This window comes from Tiliqua scincoides, chromosome 4 (genome assembly GCF_035046505.1).
Source record: "Tiliqua scincoides isolate rTilSci1 chromosome 4, rTilSci1.hap2, whole genome shotgun sequence".
NCBI classification, from domain to species: domain Eukaryota; kingdom Metazoa; phylum Chordata; class Lepidosauria; order Squamata; family Scincidae; genus Tiliqua; species Tiliqua scincoides.
In genome coordinates this window covers 161,306,807-161,331,164 of record NC_089824.1, presented here as the reverse complement: position 1 = coordinate 161,331,164, position 24,358 = coordinate 161,306,807, and the positions used below count along the sequence as shown (strand labels likewise).

At 42.3% G+C, this 24,358-nt stretch overlaps 1 protein-coding gene across 2 annotated transcripts in view; it reads right to left on the bottom strand.

Moving 5' to 3' along the window:
• Nucleotides 1–10,497: 10,497 nt before the first annotated feature.
• MOB3C (MOB kinase activator 3C) overlaps nt 10,498–24,358 on the bottom strand; it is a 31,880-nt gene continuing 18,019 nt past the window's right edge. For both annotated transcript variants that reach the window (XM_066624807.1, XM_066624808.1), the window contains 2 exons: nt 20,265–20,467; nt 10,498–12,100 (listed from right to left, as the gene is read on the bottom strand). In XM_066624807.1, coding sequence (XP_066480904.1) covers nt 12,071–12,100; nt 20,265–20,467 — 233 coding nt within the window. In that variant the 3' untranslated portion in view covers nt 10,498–12,070. The remainder of the gene's footprint in view (nt 12,101–20,264; nt 20,468–24,358) is intronic.

The window sequence follows — 24,358 nt, the reverse complement described above, 5'->3', positions numbered from 1 at the left end:
GGAAAACAGCAGTCAGTGCACTGGTGACAGATGATTTGGGCCAGATTCCCATAGTCAAAAAGATGTTATGCATGACTACTGTTTTTTCTCCCCTGGATCCACCACAGAGTTCCAGCTCTGAGCTGTGCAAACTCTGGGGCAGTTATTAGCTCAAAAGGGATGCTTAAGTCTATTTTTTTAAAGCACACATGTAGATGTGCCTTAAGTTAGTGAGAGCCGCCAATCCTGACTAACGCTGATGCAGCAGGGTTGCACTGCCTCTGCTGTATCCAGCGCTCAGCAGGAGCAAGCTGGAGGTCTCCTCAGGGTAAGGAGATATTTTTCCCCTTATGCTGGGTAACACCCCAGCCTGCCCTATGGGCCTGTCCAATCAACCCCCTGTAAAGCAAGCAGGCCCCATTCGGTGGTTAGGATATGGCAGAAGCCTGCTCTGCTGATCCTGCCCCCTTTTGGGCCTAACCTGCCCACATTCCACCATCCCTAGCCCTAAAACACCCCTCCCTGCCTCTGTTCCACCTTTGTGCCACCCAGTGCATTTCTTACCATCACTAGCTGTTATTCCTCAGGATGCTGCATCAGCAGGGCAGTGCATTCCTCCCCGCTGGTGCTGCTTGCTTGCTTGCTTTAAGGCACATTTGCAATACCTCATCCAACACAGGGAACACTGCGCCAGCTGAAGGCAACTTTAGGATTGCACAACCTATGAATTCAATTAAGGTTAAACTGCATGCAGAGAGAGAGAGTAGAGCAGGGGTGTCCAGTGTTTTTGGCAGGAGGGCCTCATCATCTCTGACACTGTGTCAGGTGCGGGTGGGTGGGGGAATTAATTGACATTTAAAATTTGAATAAATTTACCTAAGTTTACATAAACAAATATATTAAAGATGAACTTATATGAATGAATGAAGGTCTTGCAATAGCTCAAGGCCTATAAAAGGCCTTGCACAAAGCAAGGCTGGCCTTTCCTTTGCTGCTGCTTCTACCGCATCACAGACATGAAACAACAAACAGTGGAGGGAGCCCTCATCCCACAGCTCACAAGAGAGGTCAAACAGTCACCCTCACGCTGAGATCAGTTGCGTTGGGCTAGTGTGGGCTCCAACAAATCTCTGGAGGGCCAGAGGCTCATTGGAGACTGGTAGCTCCCTGTGGGCCGCATTGAGAGACCTCAAGGACCGCAAGTGGCCCCAGGGCCAGGGTTTGGGCACCCCTGGAGTAGAGAATAAAACAAAACATTAGGCCACAGTTAATGGGTGCCTTTGAAAATGACAGAATCTTCAGTTCCTATTACAGTGAAAATGAAGTCCATTGTGGGTAGACTGAGAACTATGTAAGTAAACAAAATCTGCCTTGAAGATGTTCACATCCACAACCTTGCTCTTAGAAGCATGGTATCAGTCCCTCCTCATGCTGCTCGTATTTCTCCAAGAAGCAATATAAATGATATATTTATACCTCTGGGCATTATCTGTTTTTGGTTTTACTGACAGGTTATATCTTGACAAAAAATGTGTTTCCCTCCTGCTTGTTTTCTCTTCTTGTTTCACTTATTCCAGGTTTCTGTAGCCCAGAAGATATTGATTTCCTAGAGATTTGCAAGCGGGCAAGGACCTCCATCATTTCAGCTGCCTAGCAGCATATCCAATACAGAACTTTCTTGCTTTTTGTTGTCATGAAATGTTGGCTTTTGCTTGCCTTTTGTGTCAAGTCTCATGCCAGCAATTGTGTTTTGCAACATCCAATGCATGCCTCCTCAGAAGTAAGTCCATTATAGTCAATGGCGCTTACTCCCAGGTAAGTGTGGCTAGGATTGCAGGCTGAGACAAGCAGAGGGTAATGTAGGCTACAGACATGCTGATGCAGCTCAATGGGATTAGGCCACTAACAGCTTATTTCTTGATCTGATTTCCTTAAGGTAAGGGAAGAAATGTTTCCATACCTTGAGGAGGCTTCTGTGACTGCCCCACCACCACAGGATGCAGTGCATGCCCCATTGGCAGGGCTGCACAGGCACTGGAAAGTTGGATAGGATTGGGCCCTCAGTTCCTCCAGTGGTTCTTCCGGGCTCTGAGCCTAGTATTCACCCTACTTTGATCAGAGAGAGCTATAATACTGCTGGGTCTGATTGTCTGGGAACAGCTGTAAAGCAATGGAGAGGAATGAATCACTCCTCTTTCTCATTTACTCTCTCTTTCTCTGATTGCCATATGGCTGACTTTCAACCTTATGCCATGTGTTTAATGCTCTCTAGCAAATGGTATCAAATTGAGATCATCAAAATCTGCTAGTTACTGAGTCAATCCACTGGTCCATCTAGCTTGATGGACCCATCTGGCTGTGGGTGTTCTCTGGGGTTTCAGGTGAGGATCTTTCACTGCCTATGTGGAACTGAACTTGAAACCTTCTGCAAGCAAGTAATGTGCTCTACCCCTGAGCTATAGTCCTTCCTCTTACTACGTATTAGTACAGCAGTAAACATTTGTCAGTCAGACATTAGCTAATAACCACACATTTTAGTGTTACTCCCCATATTTATAACCAACCTTCCTCCAAAGACTTTGGCAAAGGGTTACCCCTTTATATCCTCACACAACCCTGGGAAGTAGTAATAAAATTATGTATTTCTCTCACTGTGCATGGTGCTTTACATAGCCTTGTATTTGCAAGTTCTAGACCTAGTGTGAATTTGAGTCCTGATGTTTGCGCCACCGTTTATTAGGAGTGCCTATTTGTTCCTGGCCCTTCTGTCTTGCCCTGCAGAATCAGGCTTCCTCCCTGCTGTTCTCACTCAAGCTATGGAATGGTGTGTATCAGGGCCTCTGAGAGGAATTTTATGGGGGGGAGGGTACAAAGTTTCTTTTGGGCCCCTTCCCAAAGGAGGAGGGGAGCAATGAGAGCAGGCAGAATGGGAGACAAAATAAGGCAGGGGGAGGGTGCTGACAGCCATAATAGTCTTTGAAGCCCAGTTCTACCAGGCTTCTTGATGTGGAGCCCAAGTCTTCCTAACCATGCGGGATTGGCAGCTAGATAAAGTAAAATGGAAAACCAAACACACTCCTTAGTCTCTCTAAAATCTTTGAAGTATAGCAAATCATTGCAGAAAATTAGCATCATTGTAGTTAGAGTCACACTAGAATGGACAGTGTCCTGTGTGCACCAAAACAAACTTCTGCAGCAGCTGCAGCCCTGCAACTATGTCCCTGAGCAGTCCTTCATGGTTATTGGATCCACAAGGCAAAGAGCTACTACAGCATGCCAGTTTCCTCCCAAATGTGAAATGGTGTTATGGAGGGTCATGGATGCATTCCTGAGCCCAGTGTGCATGGCTTGCAGCAGCAGTTGCCACTGCATGCCTGCAATTTAGCCCCCAACATCATGTGCAGGCAGCGAGTTCGGGTGAGATAGGAAAATGTAAGATCCCAGGAACTTTCTGGGGCCCCTCCTTTGACTCTTGGGCCCCCTTTCTGACCCTGGGCCCGGGTACAAATTACCGCCTTTACCCCCCTCTCCTAAGCCCTGCTGTGTATCATGCTAGAACTAAGAAGGGAAGTTCTTCTACAGCGTGCAGCACCCTGCCCAGTCTGTTATCTAGTGGCAACACAACATCCGGGATTTTAAGTTTACACAACGTAAGGGTGCAGTTACGGTTGCCACTTTCACAACAACAGATGGTGAATGGCTGCTAAGTTCTGTTTGACGGAGCGGAGACTACTTTGAAAGTACATTACTTCCTGCTTTACTTCAAAGCACTTGTTATTGTGTAGAATGGGAATTCTGTTTCCAGGAAACGATTTTATTCATTTTCTAGGAAAAGAGCAACCCAAACAAAACAAAATTCATGTGACTTGAACTAGTCTTATTTGCTGTGCAGTATAAAATAAAAGTAACATCCAGTGGATACTTAGTGAATGTGTTCTGGTAATAGATTGTTCTAGCAAAAGATTTTTTAAATGCACAAGTTACAAATCAAATATATATGAATAGCATGGCTGGCAAACAATTGCAGGAGAAATGCATAATCTATTTTTAAGATGTCATTTTCAATTATATCCTACAGTCTCTTGATTGTATTTGTAATTGTCTTGTTCATTACTTTGAAGGGAAAGAAATCCTACTGGCATATATAACTAAATCAAAGCCTCATTGTTTCAACCTTTATAGTTCATATCAACACACAGAAAAAATATAACAAAGATATAAAGAAGATCATACATAATACCACATACAGTTCAAATACCTGTGGTATCAATAGCACAATCCTATGCTGGTCTACTGAGAAGAAATCTCATTGAGTGCAATGGGACTCCTAGGTAAGTATTGTATTTACGAGTTTGCAGCCCAAGAGAATCAATAATCCAAAAAGGAGGACATTTCTAGTGGAAGGCAAGTGAACCCAGAAGGTCTTGCAAGGGACTTTGTTGCCCCAAGTGAGTGCCTGCTTCCAGGGGCTAGGAGAGGGGGTAAAGGGGGTAATTTGTACCCGGGCCCGGGGTCAAAAGGGGGGCCCAGGAGCCAAAGGAGAAGGCCCAGAAATTTCCTGGAATCAAACATTTTCCTATCTACTCAAACTTGTTGCCCACACGGGATGCTGGATACACTATCATGACTGGGGATGCTGGGGACACTACCATGATAGGGGATGCTGGGGACACTACTGATGCCACATGGGTGGGTAGACCTGGGTTCCAAAGACTTTTCCAGCTGTCTCTACCCTCCCCTCACCCTGCTTCCCCCTCCCTGCCCCTATTCTGCCCACCCATCACCACCCTCCCCTGCTCTGTTTCACAGCTCTACCTTTGCAAAGGGGCCCAAAATAAACTTTGTACCCCCTGATAAAATTCCTCTCAGAGACCCTGCCTGCTTCCACTGGTTATTTTTGATGTGCACTGAAAGACTATCTCCATCTTCAAGCTCAAGAAGATGCCTCCAGATGTATGGCCTTGAAATGCTTTGAAAGCACATATATTGTGCTCTTCTACAAAGGGAGAATAAGAAGTTTAACCTGCTTTAAAATGCTTTTCAGCACTGAACAACAACCACAAGAGCAGCAGAGTTATTACTGGAAATGTGGCAAGTGCTCCACAGATGTGCATACCCCCCAATTCAGAGCCTGTATGGACTTTAATGAGTTGCATACCCCATGGTACTAAATAAAAACAGGATCAGAAGTGAGTCATAATTTTACCATGTGTACAGGGGCTTCCTCACTTGATTAAATGGAAATATGTATTTAAAAGCAGGTTTTATTATGCTGTTATCTTATGGAATTTGAAATGCCTATATGTAATCTACACTGGGTCCTTTAAAGAGCATGTGGCACATGTTTAAAGTTACATAATATATAGTTTTCATAGGATAATATTATATACTGTTTCAATACAAGCAGGGATTTATTTTTAAAGTCACCCAAATGAAGTCAGAACTGTTCAAGTCTTGTAAAGATGCTTAGGCTGCAATCCTAGGCACTTACCTAGGAGTAAGTCCCACTGAAGTCAATGAAGCTTACTTCTGAGTAGACATGCCCAAGATTGCACTCTTGCTTAACATTCAGATGTCAGTTTTTCAAGTTGCACTCCTCCTCTCAAGAACACAGAAGGTGTTAATGGCAACATAATATCTACAGCTAGTAACAAGTGGTGCAAGCAAAATTATCTTATCAGCATCGAAGTCTCATAAATAAGATCTCAGCAGAAAGGTGCAGAAGGAAAAACAGTTTCCAGTCAATATTTCTCATTTCAATGCAATTTCGAAGAAAAATGTGAAGTACAGAGTCGATTGTTCTTGTAGTTTAGGTGGATCTGTATTAAGAAAAAGAAAAATGCTTTTTCTTTCCAAAAATGCTTTTTGGATATGCTTTCCAAAAGGGTTTTTCATTCTTTTCATAATTAGATACAGCAGCTTAGGACAGTAAGTCTGGAAAAACCAGAAAGACCAGTGAAACAGGAATGTTCTCATCCAACACCCTGTCTGGTCTACTAGTTCATCTAATAAAAATACACCTGGATTATTATAGCTAGAAAATTATTCTGTGGCACAAAAATCACAAAACAAAGCATCCTTTTGAAACCTCATATTCCAGTCAGAGCCTTGTGCAGGGAAGATCTTCAAATAGTCTCCAAGAGACTAGAGTGTCCTAGAGTGGAGATTCCTAAAGTGGGTAGTACCACCCCTTGGGGGCTGTGGGATTACCAGAGCCATGAGGTAGCAGGGAGGTGCTGGAAGTGGAGGGAATATGGCACCATGCTGGCAAATGGCACTCCAAGTTTCTGCCTCTGCACTGTGGTGAAATCTAGTAGAAAGTATACAAATTTATGGTAAATGTATACAACCATAGCCAGGGAGACAGACCAGGGACAGACTGCACTTGCTGTCACTCCCGAATTGGCCTTTTCAGCCACACTAGACGCTGTTCCAGAACCACCTTTCAGAGCGCGATACCATAGTCTTTCGAGACTGAAGGTTGCCAACAAGTATACAACCAGCACTCTTGTCAGACCGGTACAGCATGTTTTGAGAAACTGTAGTCACCACACGTGTTTCTGTATCTGTCATTGAACAGAAATGGTAGAAGCAGAAATTCAAAGAAATGTAGACAATCTAGTTTGGAATATCTGAAGTATAGATTTATACCAGCACCAACAAGCCAACTAGCTGCCAATGTGCCTAACACTTGAAAAGGTCTTTTCTGATGAGGCAATGAAGCCTTCCAGACTGATTGAACATTTGAAGAAGGCACATCCTGACATGGCAGACATGAACTTTTTTTTCCTGATCACTTTGTGACAAATTGCAAAAGCAGCCAACACTGTCAAACATGTTTTGCAATGCTTCACTATGACAAAACATTGATGGTTTGCATGCATTGTGCTTTTCACTGTTGATTGTGAAGTCTGGAAAACCACAAATAACACAACCCAACAACAGCAACAAAATTGTTCTGTTGCTTCAGAAGTTAGACTTATTCTTGGATATTTTGGGGGCACGGATTCCAAAAATGGCATTGGTTTTGTCCTATCAGCTCTAGTTTTGGAGATACCCATTTCATAGATTCAATAGGATTTTGACAGTCATTCAAAGCTCTTTGAATCCAGTTAATAGCTAAAGTGGTACAATGAACATGTTGTATATCAAATATACTTCCACCTGAAAAATGCACAAGGCAGCTATGCAAGAGAAATAGCAACATGGAAGACTATTAATTACAACAAGGGATTCACATCATAATATCCATTCATGTGATGCAAGCTCCTGTTTTATCCTGGGAGACTTCCTTTACTTTTTAATTGCTAATTTAATTAACTCTCTTTTTCCCTTGAAGCTCTTTGTCTACCTATTTACCAGGCTTGCTAACTGGCAGGAATGAATCTAATCCAATCCTCTGTTTCAATTAAAGTAAAAGTAGCTTCTAAAAGAAAAACAGTAAGAGATGTTACAGCTTTGTACATACTTTCCATTCATGGCCAAGTTAAGGAGATGTGAACAAAATTCAGAGCTAGAATGTTAATTTTTTATAGTCCAACAATGAATTAGATGGGTCAAGTGTATGAATCAACATAGGGTGGTGACATATAAAACAGCTTTTGATATTACTCAGAAGTAACTCAAAAAGAAACATCTGTGACTTGTACTCTGCTTGTTGCATTTTAGGGGTAATGTGTGAAGAGAAAATCACACATCTTTCCTGTTGATAGGTGTGTTGGATCCACATGCACGTGTAGCGCACTGTGAAGAATATGCACAGATTTCTTTTTTGCATGTTACCTAATGTGAAGACATTGTAAACTCCATTTTGAGACCAAAACTCCATCTTGAAGCACTCAAACATTCATCAGAGGGGAAATGGCCTGTGTCTCCATGAGAATAATGGCTAGTTGGAAATGTTCTCAGGGGAGATACTTGTGTTATCTTGGCTGACCATGCCTTCAAAGTTGGGAGATGTTGGACTAGTTAAAAATTTACTCCAGCTGTGAGTTACACGGGGCTACTTTTGGACAGACTGCTTTGTGGAACTTTGGGCTGTAATTGGCTAGAATGTAATGACCACATGAAAACTTTACTGCAGTGCATTGTTACTAAGTAGGGAAGATTGGTTCAACTAATAGCACAATCCTAGGCATGTCTACTCAGAAGTAAGTTCTCCTATATTCAATGGGGCTTACTCCCAGGAAAGTGTGCTTAGAATTGCAGCCTAAATCTAGTCCTGACCATGAAGTCACTATATTGTGTTTCTTGCCAGAGTTCTGGTAAGGGAGGAAATCCTTGGGTTTCAGGATTTCTTTCTCCTCTGTGTAGCTGGGATGCCCAAAGGCCTCTAGTTCACCTAGTCTGAGGACTGGTCTGGTGGTAAGAGTGGTGTGCAAGATTAGTTTTAGCCCTGCTTGTGGTTGTTCAAGTCATCTCATGGTGACCCCAGAGAGGTCCTGGTTTCAACAGGGGAGGGGCGGGGAGAGGGAAAAGCAGTGGGCTAAGCTGTTACAACATGCTGGGAGCATGAATTGCCTGCACTTCTCTTGTCAGTGCTTCCTTTAATGTGCAAAGCCAAGTAAGGTCTATTGTCATTCAGTTATAGAAACCAATAGTTTTATAGGTCAGGCTGTAAAGACTCCCTGCCTTTAACCTGCTGTGGGAACATTTGGAAAAGTAGGCCTGCAATTGTGAGTTGATAATTGCTTAGATTACTATATTTTTAAAAATCATTTCATCAACTAAAATGTGCAGTGGTTAATGGGATGGTTCATGTCCCTTAAAAAGATATTACTTGCCCATGGCAAGCACTATTTTAGGAAAATGTATTCTCCCTCCTCTTGTATGCTGCACACATACATACAATCCTTTCTACATAAGTATTTCTTTATTCATATGCAAGTATCTGTAGGTGTGATTTAATCAAAGCTCAAAATGGGATGACTAAGCTTTCTTTTAACTGGCATTAACTGGTATTATGAGAAATCACTAAAAGAAAAAAAAGGTGGACTATTGGGTCAGGATTGCAACTGTACGAAGGTGCAAGGTTTAAGAGGAGCTGTAGACATACATGCTAATTGTCTGTAGGACAAGGGTTGCCACTTTTCTTTTCTTAGGAAGGAATCTTATTGTCTTAGTAGAACATAATGCTTCCAGACACTGTGGTGGATTATCCTTTTTTCAGAGATCACAATTCCCTGATTATGTTTAAATTTAGTTTTAGCAATCTACTCCGCATGCCACATTTGTTTGCTTTTCAAACTGCAGTGCTGGCCACAGGTACTGCCTCTCACACATGTAGCAATGTTGTATTTCATCATACATGCAAAACATGAGACCTCTGCTCCCAAAGCCAATGTGAATCCCCCAGGGCACAGAAAGGAAACTGTATATTTGCATTGTGGTCTATGGCACTACAAGTTATTCCACAGCAGCCACCAGGTGATCGGTCTTTGCTTGGGAGTAATGCTGCCCTACTCCAATCTGAGCATGACATATCGACATTACCGTGTGCATGGCCTATGGTGAACAATCAGAAGGTTTGATTGTTCCAAAAAGCTAACCTAGTCGCTGTGAAGTAGACGGCCTCTAAAATGAAAGCTGTATCCATATACTAATCTCTTCAGATATAACCTGTTTGCTGAAGAAGTGTGTGTGTGCGCGTCGTGGCTCATGTGCCTATGGAGTCTCACATAATGCACAGTAGATTGTGAAGGTGCTATTAAAATGAAACTCTATTGCAACTGGGCTACTATAAAAGTGTCATAGTGATTCTTAGTGCAGTCTAGTTTTATCTGAAACACTGCATAAATGGAGCAAAAAAGATGCTAACCATTTTCCAGAGAAGAGCATGGGGATGGGTGTTACTTTATTATCCACTTATGCCAACCAATCAGTCAGTCTCCATGATTGTTTCTAGATGAGAGGCAAAAGAAGGCAGGATTCTGTGTGAACCCTATACTAGCACTTTGGTTCAATATTGTGTCGTTCTCCACAACCCACAGTTTCAAAGAGCAGACAGAATGGGGACAGAGGCACAATCCCAGCAGTCTCCCTTCTCTGAAGTTCTCCCACTACTGTTGCCATTGTGGATAAGAGCCGGTGCCTCTGTCACTGTCTCCATCGTTTGTCCACAAAGCCTGCGGGTGCTGGTTCTTTGCTAAAGGAAAGAAAGGCAAAGAGAGCATACGGCTGATGCTTGCAAAGTGGGGTGCCAAACAGAAAACTGAGGAAAGGGGTTGTGGCTTGATTATTTACTACACACCCACACTTCCCTGAAACATATATAATCCCAATCTCTCACCCCCTCTCTTTGGAGGAGGCATGGATGTAGACAGTTTGATAAACCAGATACATTTCTCCAGACTTGCTGCACAGATGGGGAGTATCCTTGTCATTTAGATCAATGTTTGTTTGGTTTTTAATGGGGGGAAAAAGCAGCAGCAGAAGGAGCAAGGAACAGGGTGGGAGGGCAAGCTGTTGACAGATATACAAGGAGAGGGCAATACCAAAGAACATACATATGTATATGATGATTTTGTGTTTGGTAGAAAAACTGGTACATATCTTCATTTACCTTGATGCTCTTTTGTCTTTGCTGGTTTTTATATCTGTTTTCATTTGAAAAATAAGTGCTGTCAGTCCAAAACTCTGTGCAATTTTAGCATTTAAACTTCATAGGCAGAAATATAAGAGGGTAACACAAGATATAAATATTTACCAAATAAACTAGTAAAACTTATCCATATAATGTGGCTCAGATCCTTCCTTTAAAAAAATAAAATAAAAAGATGAAAAATAACTCTCTTCTCAAAAGCAGAAAGCTGCAAGTAACAGCTAGTGGGGAAATCCATTACTGAGAATTATGGAGAGGGGTCTAATTATGCAGTGGCCCACAAACCCAAGTGCAGTCTGGTGTCTTTGTTTGGGGGTGCAAGGGTAAACAGAATGCCAGATGCAGCGAGATGCAAGTATCTTGTGGTCTTGAGTGCTCCCTGAAGCATCTGGTGGGTTGTTTTGAGATACAGGAAGCTGGTTGGGCTTCCTGGGCTAGATGGGCTCTGGGCCTGATCTTGCAGGGCTCTTATGTTCTTATGGTCAGGGCTCAGTGGTTGACCCCACAATTTGTAGGTAGAAGTTTCAGGTTCCTTCCCTGGCATCTTCAGTTAAGGTCTGTTAAAGGACTGGACTGGACTGCCATTAGCCAGGGAAGATGCACCATTGATCAGACTCAACATAAAGCAGTTTGTATTTTCTAAGAAGCAATAATTTTTGTGTGGTTGTCAAAGAACTGAAGAGCTGGTTGATTTGTGATCCATTTGTGAAAAGGACTGTTTATCCTGAGCACTGATTACCTTCCTGGGCTTCAAATCAGAATCTGTAGTGCTTATACTTCACCTTTAGCACATGGTTTGGCTCATTTAGTCGAGTGATGTGGAGCCCTTTCCTTCCAGGCACTTTAATATGATACACCACTTCTCGGTCTTCTGGCATTCGGAACTGCAAGAATTTTTCCCTATAGATGACCACCTTGCCTTGCAGAACAAACTGGACTGAATGATTCCTTGGTCCCTCTGATATATTATTTTCTATGAATTCTGTCTTATTTGGCAGAAACTGTTCTTTCAATCCAGGATTCCTCAGCGTGCCTAGGATCCTCCTAGCACCTCTCTTCCCAAACTCTTTTCGGCTGTGTGGAAATATTCTACAGCTCTTTGTCGCTTTTTTTTTGGGGGGGGGGGGTGAAGCAGTGTGGTCAACCATTTTTTCCAAGGCAACACAAGGCAGAGTTTCTGGTGATCATTTTCTTCTTTGACAGACCAAACTTCTATGGGGATGACAATACTGTTCCAGCATTCAGCTTCTGGTCAATATGGGTAAATTCCCCTTTGGAGTCTCTTTAAGATGCAAGGCAATGTAGCAGCAGGAGGTGGGCCTCAAGAGAATGCCACTGAAATATTGCCTTAGATGGTCACAGCCATTAGAGAAGAGGTGCAGCCCTTGGAACAGAAAGCTCTTCAGATAATCTATCAGTAGTCCACTGAACCGTAATGGTTCATCATTAGATTGGCTTGTCCATGCAAATGATGACTCTGCAAAACCGATCTTAATGGCAAATTCTGTCTGTCATTTCTTTCTGCAAGAAGAAAAATGCATAATTTTATTTGGATGAGATTGGAGTGAATGTAAGCTTTACACAAAACACCTTATGTTTCATATGCATCCAGCTTGGCACAGGACGCATCTTCAGTCTCTGAAGGGGCTGCCATTGTTTAACTAGACAAATTATGGATAGTCCAGCCAGTCACTCTCACTCGGAAAGGAAAATGAACAGGGCATCAAATGACTTTTTTTCTACCCCGTTATAATCCTGAGTATCTAATCGCATTACTTTAATGATTTCATTTATTACATGCAAAAGTGGAAAACAGCTAGCTAATGCCTAATAGTTGCTACCCTATTATTATCATCCTACACAGCAATTTCAGCTTTCATAGTGAGTAGCAGTACAAAAATCTATTTTTTTTTTACAGAGCCAACACATAGAAATTTGCTTCAGAAGGAAAATTGCTTTCACTAAAAATAGACAAACTTTGTCCATGTTAGGTTTTGTACTTACTATGTACCAAACTCCCACAACAGGAGCAGTTCATAAAAATTATGAATAAATGACTATTTTCACATTTATACAGTATACTGCCCCTCCTCTTAGCTCACAGCAGCCCACTAAGGTAGGGTGGGATGAGAAACAATAATTGGTCACCCAGGAAGCCTCATGGCTGAACAGGGTCTTTCTAGTAGTCCAGTACTCCAACACCGCAATACATTGGCAATCCAATTGTTGGGGTGCCTCCTGTTCACACAAAATGGGATGCATAGCAAAAGCACCTGAAACATTCTATTCAGGAAGGATGTATGGCAAGCCAGTCACACGCACCCACCCACATGCAAGATTCAACTCTTAGTCTGAGCTGTAAAGCACTGTAAGTTAAAAAGACGAGTCATCAAAGAGATGATTTAGGGCCCAATCCTATCCCACTTTCCAGCACAATTGCAGCCACAATGCAACTCTGGGGTGAAGGAACAAATGTTCCCATACATTGAGGAGGCCTCTGAGACTGCCTCCCCACCACAGGATGCATTGCATGCCCCATTGGCACAGCTGCACCAGCACTGGAAAATTAGATAGGATTGGGCCCTAGGACCTGAGTTTGCAAAAAAAATGCCTGCTTGCCTTTTAATGGGTTTGCTTCTCTGAGTTAAAGAAATAGAGAGAGATAATTATACAGAAGGATTGGAAGCCTGGAAGAAGCCTGGAAGAAGGCCAAGGTTTTATATCAGTAGCTTCAAACTAATATTGGAAAGATCACAAATCTATATTTTCATTATCATTCACATTATCTCTGCCTCACTTACTATCTGTACTATAATTTTGAACTTACTGTCACCCCTTTTCTTATGTTACTTGTAGACAGCGTCCACTGGGGCAAGGACTTGCCTCCTCTGCATGCATAAATCACTTTTAGAGTATTACAAGCATTTCAAATGCATTCAGTAATTTCAACTCCTCTGTAAGGTATGTATTTTTATCCCCATATTGCAAAGAGGAGACAGAGGGAGAATAGCTTGTCTTAGGCAAGAATTTCTGACTGAGGTGGGATTTGAACTAGAGTCTGTCACAAATCACAACCTTCCAATCTGATAAAATTAAACCAGTGTTGTCCCTGGAGTCATGGCTCAAGAAGTACCTCCACGGTGGTAGGAAAGAAAGCTGGGCACAGATGCTTTCTGGGGTGGTGCACAAGGGTTATAGACTACACAGGTTAATTGTTCTGCACAATGGAACAAAAGTTAAAGGGAACGTTGGTGACATAAGCTTGCAAAATTGCATTGAATGTAGAATTTGTACCAGCTAAGAATCTGACTACAAAGATGCATTTAATGCTAATAAATTCCTATTCATCTTGAAAGAAATTTGAGATAATACACGTGAAAAATCTGTAGACAGACAGTATTGCCTTTTTAAATTGATTCCAACTTAAAGCAGTCTAAAGACTCTTGGTTTGAAAGAAAGATGCTGAAGTGAGACATGAGCAGCAAAAAATAGGACAGATCTTTAGTGCCTGCTTGAGTTGCTGTGGCAATAATCAAAAGGGTCAAAAGAGACTGACATTCACAAAGGCTTGTGTTGTGTCTAAAAATCCAATTTCCACTTCTGCAGCATTTTCTTTTCATACAAAATAAAAGGCATTGGTGACAAGAAATAAGGCACAATATATGTAAGAAATGGAAAAACCAACAGCTTGTCAAATATCATTGTGGCAATGAGGTCCACAAGGAAACATAAAGACCATTTAACTGGAAAATAATGTGTACAAACGAACAAGGACTCCTGAGATTGGATTCACACAGCCATATGTTTTTTGAGATGATTGTGCAGGTTGGTTGGAACTTCTAGCATATGTGAACTATTGGGGTGAGACATGACTGGCCCATCCATGAAACAAGAGGTGCAGCACGTAACAAGCAACGGGTTGTGGGGAGCGGCAAACAGACTTGGGGGTGCTTTATAACCTGAGACTGTCACCAAGTCTCCCCAGCCTTCCATGGATGAAGTATTCCAATCTGTTTCCCGACCCACTCATCTCACTCCTTCCTTCTGCATTCCGCTAAACAAAGCAGAAAGCATGGTCGTCTGAACAGTTTGCTGCAAGCCTAACCTGGCACTCTGCTTGCTGTCACAAATCTTCCAAAAATAAATGAAGTCAGAGTAAGAAAAATACACCTTATTAAGAACAGACAATTTGTGGAGTGTCACAAGCAGGGGCAGTAAGTGGAGGTAGGCAACAGCCAATCACAAATTAAATGGCCATGTCCACTGGCCCAGAATAATGTCATCACAAGTGAGTCTGGGTGCAGAGTGGATCAACTAGAGGCTATCAAGCCTTGGCAGTTCACAATATAGGAAGCTGGAGCAGATGGCAGCAACCATCCTGAATGCACCAAATCTGACTCCATCCTTTTCTAGCCAGCCAACTTGCTCTTTAAATCTTGTTAAGAATGAAGCTGTAGCCAGTTACATAACATTGGCCTATGTGATCCAAATGCTCATAACCATTCTCAAGATCTGAAATATGAATGAAAAACCCTCTATCACAATTGTGTGCCCAGCAAAAGGAACATGTGTCTGCCTTTCCAGTCAAGATTTCACTGTTAGAAGCAGTGCGCACTTCAATCTATCCACCCACAAATCTAAAAGCTAAAGATGTATTATTTCGAAGCATGAACTTCCCATCCATTTTTTAATGAGACATCTGTGCATATGTGTTTGTGTACCTGCTAAAGATCCACAGCAAAAGCAACAGATTGGTGAGAAAGAAATTACATAGCTCAGTGACGCTTAAGCCTTTTTGGTAAATTAATTAGCAGCTTTGGTGCTCCTTCCTCCGATGTCTTGGTTGGCACTCATTCATTTTGCTCTTTGTGGAGTATTCAATAATTTGTTCTGAGGTTTTTAAATGAATGTATTCTGTCCAGATGTGCAATGTACATTAAAATAACTCTCATGAAACTCATGCATCGGCAGGGCTTATAATGTATCAGGATTCCTTATAATGCTTGAAATCAGCTGGTGATAGTACAAACTGCTGAAGCAGTCACATTCTGATGGCCAAGAATTCCATCATTGTAAAGATCATGGATTCTGATTCAGGCAAAGAGCATGATTAGGCCCAGTTCATTTAACTGTGTGGCCAAGATGATTCTCTCACAGAACATTCCAGAAATGGAAGCTGAAGTGCAACTTCTGTTCGTTTGAATGACACTTCACAGTTGAGTCAAAGGCCTTTATCTTCATTCTTGCTCTTTGAGTTCCAATTTCCCCTTTGTATTCACATGTTTCTCTAGCCTTGGGGCATCACCATGACATCAGTTTGTGCCATTTCCTTTAATATTTCTCTCTTTCCCTCACACAGAACACATAGTGCCATAGCGCTTTGTCAGAGAACATTCATTATGCTGAGACAATCCTCACAGCGGTCCCAGCCTTTCTCAGAAATAATCCAAGGCTTTGTCAGTATTACTTGCTGCTACAAACAAATTATTGTTTTCTTAGGGGACACATCTCTAAAATTAGTCTTAAACCCAGAGAGTTGAGCCATTCATTTTGTACAGCCAGTCACAAAGAAACAAATTGTCCAGGGGCTGAGGGATGAGCAAGAGTGTTAGAATATTTCATTAGGATACCTTGAAGCCCGCAAACCAGAGGCAGGTCAGATCTGTGCATATCAAGCATTTCTGAAAAATGTAAACAAGATTAATTCCATTAAGGGCACAATCCTAACCCACTTTCCAGCACTGATATAAGAGCAATGCAGCGCCAACGTAAGGGAACAAACATTCCATTACCTTGAGGAGGCCTCCATGAGTGCCCCCGAACTGCAGGATGCAGCACACATCTCATTGGCACAGCTATGCCAGTGCTGGAAAATTGGTTAGGATTTGGGCCTAAATCTGTTAGAGTAAGTGCTGAACTCTCCTGGGTTGAGTGCCTGTTTATACAGGAAGCCAAACGAGAGACTATAATGGGCATTCCAGATTCGTCCATAATAGAAGGATGAGGATTTTCAGCCCAATCCTACCTAGCTTATTTATAATGTCACTAACAGTATGACACCAGTGGCCATTTCAGGGGCACTACTGCAAACTGCAGTGATGGCCCCAGCACACTGCTGCAGGCATCAATGTGCACTAAGGCAAGTAAGTTGCAAGAGTTGCAGGAGGCAGGCGATGGACAAGGGAGCAGAATGGAATGGGCCAGGAAAGGAACACGGGAATTTCTGGTATGGAGGGAAAAATGGGAGGCTGTAACAGGGGGAGGTGGGTCCCAGTGTCTGCAACTTGCGCCAGATCCTAACCCCATTTCTTTTCAACTTCCCCTCCCCTACTCTCCTTGGATCTGTGCCAGCAGATCTAAGCAGACCTACTGGGGCAGCTGAGACTTGCCCAGGGTACGGGAATGAAAGTTATCTTACCATGAGATCTCTGCGACTGCTCCCCACATAGGGAGCAGCTGCTTCCATGGGGGGGCGGGGGACGGTTAGTTAAGATTTTGTGTAGGTGCCTTAGGGCCAAATCCTATCCAGCTTTCCAGCCCTGGTGTAGTCATGCCAATAGGATGTGTGCTGCATCTTGTGCTGGGAGGATAGTTATGGAGGCCTCCACAAGGTAAGGGAACCTTTGTTCCCTTGCCTCGGGGCTGAACTGCAGCTGCACCAGCGCTGGAAAGTTGGATAGGACTGGGCCCTTAGTGGGGGACAATGTCTCTTTATTACTAGAGACTTCTAAAAGCTTCTCTCATTTGGTGACCCTGCATTCCTATGCATGTTTCCTTATAAGTAAGTCCCACTTTGCTCAGTGGAGCTTGCTCCTAGATTAGACCTGTACTTCTTAGTGCATTTCATGTCAACAGGGTGGTGGGTGAAACAGGGACTGCCAAGACTCTTAGAACCCAATCCTAGGCATGTCTACTCAGAAGTAAGTCCCATAATAGTCAATGGGGCTTACTCCCAGGAAAGTGAGGATTGCAGCCTTAGACACTATTAGTTAAGGTCATTTAAGTAATTCCTCCCCTCCCCCACCAGCATGCATCATGGCATCATTGTAGCTCATGATGGAGAGAAGGCACATTTTGTCATCAAAGTTATAACATCTGTAATCTTCAGTTTCAAAGTGGGCATGTCAGATCTGATTCTTGCTGACCGTGGGTCATTTTGAAACTAGAACCAGGAATCAGCTGTGCATGTGTTGACTCCAGTGCTGTAAGGGTTTAAAAAGGTATGAAGAACCATTTGATCCCCTATTGGTTGAAAAATATGGTACAGGGACAGAGGCATATACATTCATATGCAGAAACCAAAGAGAGTCAATAATACTAAATGGGTGCTATTGTTACTTTGCAAAAATGTTAGTGGATGAACTTCCTCTTATTATTTCTTAAGGAAAGCAGCAGGAAGGAGGGAAGTGGATTATTATAGATTTTTTTTCTTCCTTCTTACCCTCTTCGGCTTCCTGAGCTTTAATTACCTTTTAGGGGCCTGCTGAAATGTAGCTGTTCTCATGGATGTGAAACATTTCAGCCATTCCCTCATCTGAGCCAGGAAGTGGCTACTTTTGACAGACAGAAAAGACTGGGAAAGGTCTGAATTTCAGCTACAGGTGTTACAGGGGAGTGTGCACAGACACAAACAAATGTGGGTGCACTGATCCTGGGATTTGGCAATCAGGATTGCAAGTAGCTGTAAACTGCGGGTGTCCTTATTTTCACCTGTCCCTCTGTCATTCCTCGAATTACCTCTTCTGATTCAAAGATGGTGTGCCTATCCAAATTCACTTGTTTCTGTTTTATTCATAACTTTCATTCCTGTTGCTTATGTGCTACACAATAATTATGCAATTATGCAAATTGACAGCTGTGCAGCTTCACTGAGAAAACCTGAGTATAGTAACCTCCACTGAGTATAATGGCGCAATAAGCCCAGTCTTGCATCTTAAGGGACGACTCAGTTATTCCAGAATAACTCAAAAGAAAATGCATTCAAGACAGAGGACAAGAAGACACAGAGACGTCTGGCAAATGGACTGTATGGCATGTGAACCTCAACGCAGACCATGAAAGCAGGAAATCTTGCAACTAAGATACAGCTATAGCTACAAACTTGTGTGTATCGCCCTAAGATTTTACATTGCCTGTTTGGACTGAAACCAGCAGAAAGATTCTCATAGGTCAGTGGTTCCCAAACTTTTCAACTGGCAGCTCCCTTGGCATCTCCCTGGGCAGATGGCTACAGCTCCCCATTAGGGCTACAATCCTATACTTTGTAAAGGTGTCAAGTTTTTTATGAGAATTCCACAGCTCCCCAGGGAAATATAGCTTACAGTTTGGGAACCACTGTCACAGATCCTCAAACCTACTGCAAGTACTGAAATACCTGGTTAAAGTTTCACTGCAATATCTCTGGAATATGTTGATGATGCTAGGGAATGAGAGGAGAAGCTCTTCTCTCTCCCCAAGGTTTAAGATCAAGCAAGACAGGTTTAAAAGCACATCATAACTAAGTTCATTTATTTAATTTACTAAATTTCTACCCCACTTTGTCTCCCTGAAGCGCATTCAAAACAGCTAATGATCAATGCAAAAATGCAAGTTTTTATACTTGTCCCCAGCAAAAGTTTTATCCACCCAAACTGACACTTAATGGGGTGCCTTCTAAAATTAAATTCCATAAATTTTGAAATTCTTAAGACCTTTTTATTCAGGAAAGTTTTTTTATGCTGACACCGGGGAGGGGGTAATGGTGCAATTTTATGAATGCATTTTAATTGTGATTCAAGTTTATTGTTTCTTATTGTTTTAATTGTTTGTTTTTATCATATCTCAATTGTTTTTAGTATTGTTTTATCTTTTTATTTGTAAGTCGCCTTGAGTACCCTTAGTGGGGTATAAATTCTATAAATAAATAAATAAGTTGCAAATTCTCTGTGCTCTTGTGCCATAGCAAATGTAACTCATATACACAAGGTTAAGTTGATTGCTAGCTAAAGACCGATGTGATTGGTTGATGCTTCACCAATAAAAGTCAGAATATTCTATTATTATTATTATTATTATTATTATGTTTATATACCTCTTTCCATAAAACAAGTTTACTTAACAAATAACTGGAAAAAATTGTCCCCTGTCCCAAAAGCAAAAGGGAGACACCAATAACAGGAAAAGATGCTATGCTAGCAAGAAGAGGGACTGTTATCGCCTTGTTAAATATAACATCATTATATAAAAAGGGCCTGTTTATCTTTATGCAGTTTATCCATCTTTATGCAGTTAGCAGGGGATGGCTTAATTTGTCTCCTTTTGAAGAAGTTTTAGGATTGATTGAGCTGATGTCATGGCTGCTTAAAGAATGTGATGACCATAAGAACTTGGAGAAGGTGACACTCTTCCAGGTGAGGAAACACAGATAGAGAAAAACAGTTGATATAAATAGAAGGGCAAAGTTTTTTAGAACTGTGAGTCAGATGGACATAAACATTTAGGAGTGCAGAGATTTGAGTCTAGGGATTTGCTCGTTATGGAAGGAATATATCCGTTTGCTTTCAATATGCTTTGCTTGAAAGTTTGTAAATAAAGTAAATCTTACAAAAAGACTATATGTCTCCAGTGTGGTTTCATGCAGAGGAAATCAAACACAGTTGCATTGCCCCAAAACATCTCACTGCTCAGAAGCAGAATATGTTCTTACCAGAGGCTCCAGTTCCCTTTGGTCAACCAAACTAAACTCACTGATGAAGTAGTAAAAGTGCTTGTAGCAAGTATTGACGTGGGCTTCAGCACCCATGCTGATGATGCTGTCAAAATGGTGGATGTAGACATGCACAAAGACCCTGAAAAGGCGAGTGAGGATCTTTGTGCAAACCTGCTGGAAGTTCTTGGGGAAAGGAACACCTGAAAGACAGAAGAGAAAACATTTTAAAGCGTAAGCATGAAGTATGACATTTGGGCTCAAAGCTCCAATTGTGTTTTCCACTTGCAGCTCCTACTTGGGATTAAAATGTTGTATGACACATTGGAAAATGTGGCAACAATATTTGCTAAGTTATAGGGTAATGCTTGTTTTGAAGCAATTAGCTTTTTTAAAAAAAGTAAATAAGACCTGCAAAATGCAAGACATGATGTGAGCAGTTTACTCATACTGCTTACTCATCCAATACCAGCTCACTCAACATATTCCTAACAAAAAGAATTAGACTGCATCTAAGTACTTACTGTATGTTCACTGGGGATAGTAGGCTATAAATCTATGAATCATTCCATGCTGTGCCATAATAAAACATATTTCAATGCATATTACTAGTCACAATACTCCCCCACTCTGCTTCTTCTACTGCAAAGTTTTTGCCAGCATCAGTGTCAACAAGATTAGCCAAGCCCCTAAAGAGTTTCTATCCATGGAGGGGGGGGAGAGAGAGAAGATTCTAAAACAATCTCTTCCTAGAATAGTTGAGGGAACAGATTAACTAATTTATTTAAAAACTGAGATGGATAGACTTCTAAAATGTGTAGGACAAGTTGTAAGATGATGCTCTAGTAGTGCCATTTATATTATTTGGGACCACAGGTGTAGGATACTACTGATCATGCAGGATTCCTACTTTTTTTCCTCTAGGATTGATTCATCAGAGAAACCCTGTTGCAAACTTCCAGTGGAATTCTTGCAACTTGGAGCAAGTTTTCCCCCCTCCATTAATCCAGGAATTAGATTTGAGTCCTCCAAGTAGTTCCACTCAGATCAGTGTAACAAGTGAACACTCTTTCTAAGGCAGAGATCAAAAACAGGCCCCCCCCCCCACCGTCCAATTTCTCTTCTGTCCCCATTCTCTTTGACGTTGGGGGGGGCTGCAACTACAGATATAATGCTTGGGTGGGGTTAGGCTTGCCATTTTTAATTCTAAAAGGGCTCTTGTGCCCTTAAAATTGGAGGGTAAGTCAAAAGTTCAGCAGGTGCAGCACTTATTGACATGGAGATGCACCGATGGGAGTTGCATTGCTGGGAGAATCAACCTGATTAATTTCAGACCTTAAGAAAAGACTGATGGATCAGACCAAGGCCCATCTATTCCAGTGTCCTGTTTTCAACACGGCCAGCCCAATGCTTTCAGGAATTTCAGCCTGCTCTGCAACTGTTCAAGTTTCAGAAGCTATGATGGAAAAGCAAAGGTGGATTCTCTAGGTGGGGTAGAGTTGTGCCCAGTTAAATATCTCTGGAAAATGCAGCAGCCAAGGGTTTATTTCATCTGAGAGTACAACGGTTAAACACAGTTAAAAAAAAAAAAAAAAAAGACATCCCAGGTAAAACTGACTAGTCTTCCAAGGGAAGTGGCCCTCCCTTGTAGCACATGGCTTGGCTCAGTTGCTTGAGTTATCAGGAAAACTATGTTCTCCATGCACCATGATATGATACACCTAATACATTATATACTAGACACTGATTATGTGGATTAATCTGTCTGAAAAAAATTGATGTGGGGAGCTTGATAAGTACCTTCTAACAACAACAACAACAAATGGAGCTGCCTTAAATTGCATCAGACCATTTGCCCAATTCTTCTCCTGATGGGCAGGAATCCTCCCTGGCCAAGGTGGAGGTTTTTACCACCCCTCTACCTGGTGGAGATGCCAGGTATTAACCTTTTGCATGCAGAATTTTGCCACTGAGCTACTTCCTCTCCCTTTTCTGTTTGTAATCAGAATGTCTATGATTAACATTTTATAGGATAAAAAGCTTAATTCCTTGGGGCAACATTTCATTCAATAGAGCAGAACTCTTCTGACTGACAGCTTATGCAAACTATAATATACCTGTAGAGGGTGCTAGAGGATATGCTTAATGTGGAATAGAATGAACTATATGCTTCTAAACTAAGGCTTGGTGGTGATAGGACCAGCAAGAAAATAAGGAATGGAATGGGAGGGGGGAAATTTCACATTCTTATAATGGTTAACATAAGCTTGCTTAAAGTAGATACATGGAAATCCAGAAAAGAGAAGTTTCTGAATGATCCACTACATGTGCTTAATTGACACCCTCATGATAAGAGTAAGGCCACAAACAATGAATGGATCTGATGGTTACATCTTCTCTTCAAGCAGGCTTCAGCCTGTCATCCACTAATGCAACACTAGACTCTTAGGATGAGCCTAACGCGCTCCACTAAATGCAGTTTGGATTATTACCTGACAAACAAGCACTGCAATGAAAATGTGAATCTGTATAATATGAGCCTCAGAAGTGCTAAAGACGGGGAAGTGTTGCCATGCTGTCTGGGGCTGACTGGCTCTCTCTGTGTTTTCTGATGTGAATGTGAATACAGCAGAAGCTCAGAACTGCAAGATATCTCTAGATGGCAGGCTCTGGGTTCTTTGGTCTATTGCGCTATGGGCAAACCAAGGTGATGCCTCCAGGGAGCGATTCATTGACAGCACTTTTATGTTAAAAATGGTAACTATGAATGTTTACTAGCATTGCGGTTCATTTGCAGCATGAGGGAATAGCTGCTTTTAACGAATTCACAGACCAGTATGATAAGTTGGGAAAGTGTTCTCAAGCCATCTTTACATAACCATTTCATCCTGGGGGTGGGGAAAGTCTAGCTAGCTCATGCTGCTTCCAGTCACTCTACCATGTACTGAGGCAGACACTTGCATGTCTTCAAAGCGGTATTGTGCATCTCTGTGCATGGGCTACTACTCAATGCTGGACTCTGTTTTCAACATGCCACTGCTAACTTATTTTTATGACTGGCAGTATTTAGAGTTGCCAGGTTGCCATCCAAATACTTGATTTGTACTTTTGGTATTACTAATGAAGCAGCTGAGGCTTCTCCTGCCTGTTCCTTGCTTTACACTTTTGTCCACCTTCCTGCATTCTGGCCAGCATCAGCTACCTGACATTCTTTGTAAATGCCTGGAGGCCTGCACTCTGGGAGAGTCTGCAGCTGTGACACCCATTCATTCACCACCCCCACATTTCACCAACATGCTAAAACTGCCATGTCCATTCCCCTACAGTGGCACTATGTTGCAGATATTGTGGGTGAATGAAAATAGTGGCTCCAGCTGCACTGGAAGCTGCGTATTAAACTTTAGGGGCCAAACTGAAGACAGATCAGAAGCTGCAATTAGTGCAGAATGCGGAGACCAGGGTGGCAGGGCCTAGAAGAAGGGAATAAAGGAGGTAATTTGTACCCAGGTCCAGCCTCAGAAAGGAGGCCCAGGAGCCCAAGGAGGGGGCCCAGAAATTTCCTGGGATCTTACATTTCCCAATGTCACCCAGACTCACTGCCCACATGGGATGCTGGGGACAAATACCATGGCGGTGACTACTGTCACAAGCCATGCACACCAGACCCAGGAATGCATACATTCCTTAATAGTGTCACATCTGGGAGGAAACTGACCTGCTACAGTAGCTTTTGGCTTGTGGATTCGCTTACCATACAGGAGGGTCGAGGAGCTCAGCGACCTAGCTGTGGGACTGCAGCTGCTGCAGAAGTCAGTTTTGGTGTACGCAGGACACTTTCTATTCTAGTGTGAGCCTAAATACAATGATACTAATCTCCTGCAATGATTTTCTATATTTGAAAGTTTTTATAGGGACTAAGGAGTGTGTTTGGTTTTCCTTATTACTGTATCTACTGCAGATGCTGGACAGATAGGTAGACCTGAGCTCTTCATTGGGAAGACTGGTAGACCTGGGCTCCAAAGACTATTCTGGCTGTTGCCACTTTCCCCCTGCCTGTTTTGCCCCCATTCTGCCCACCCCATTGCCACCACCCC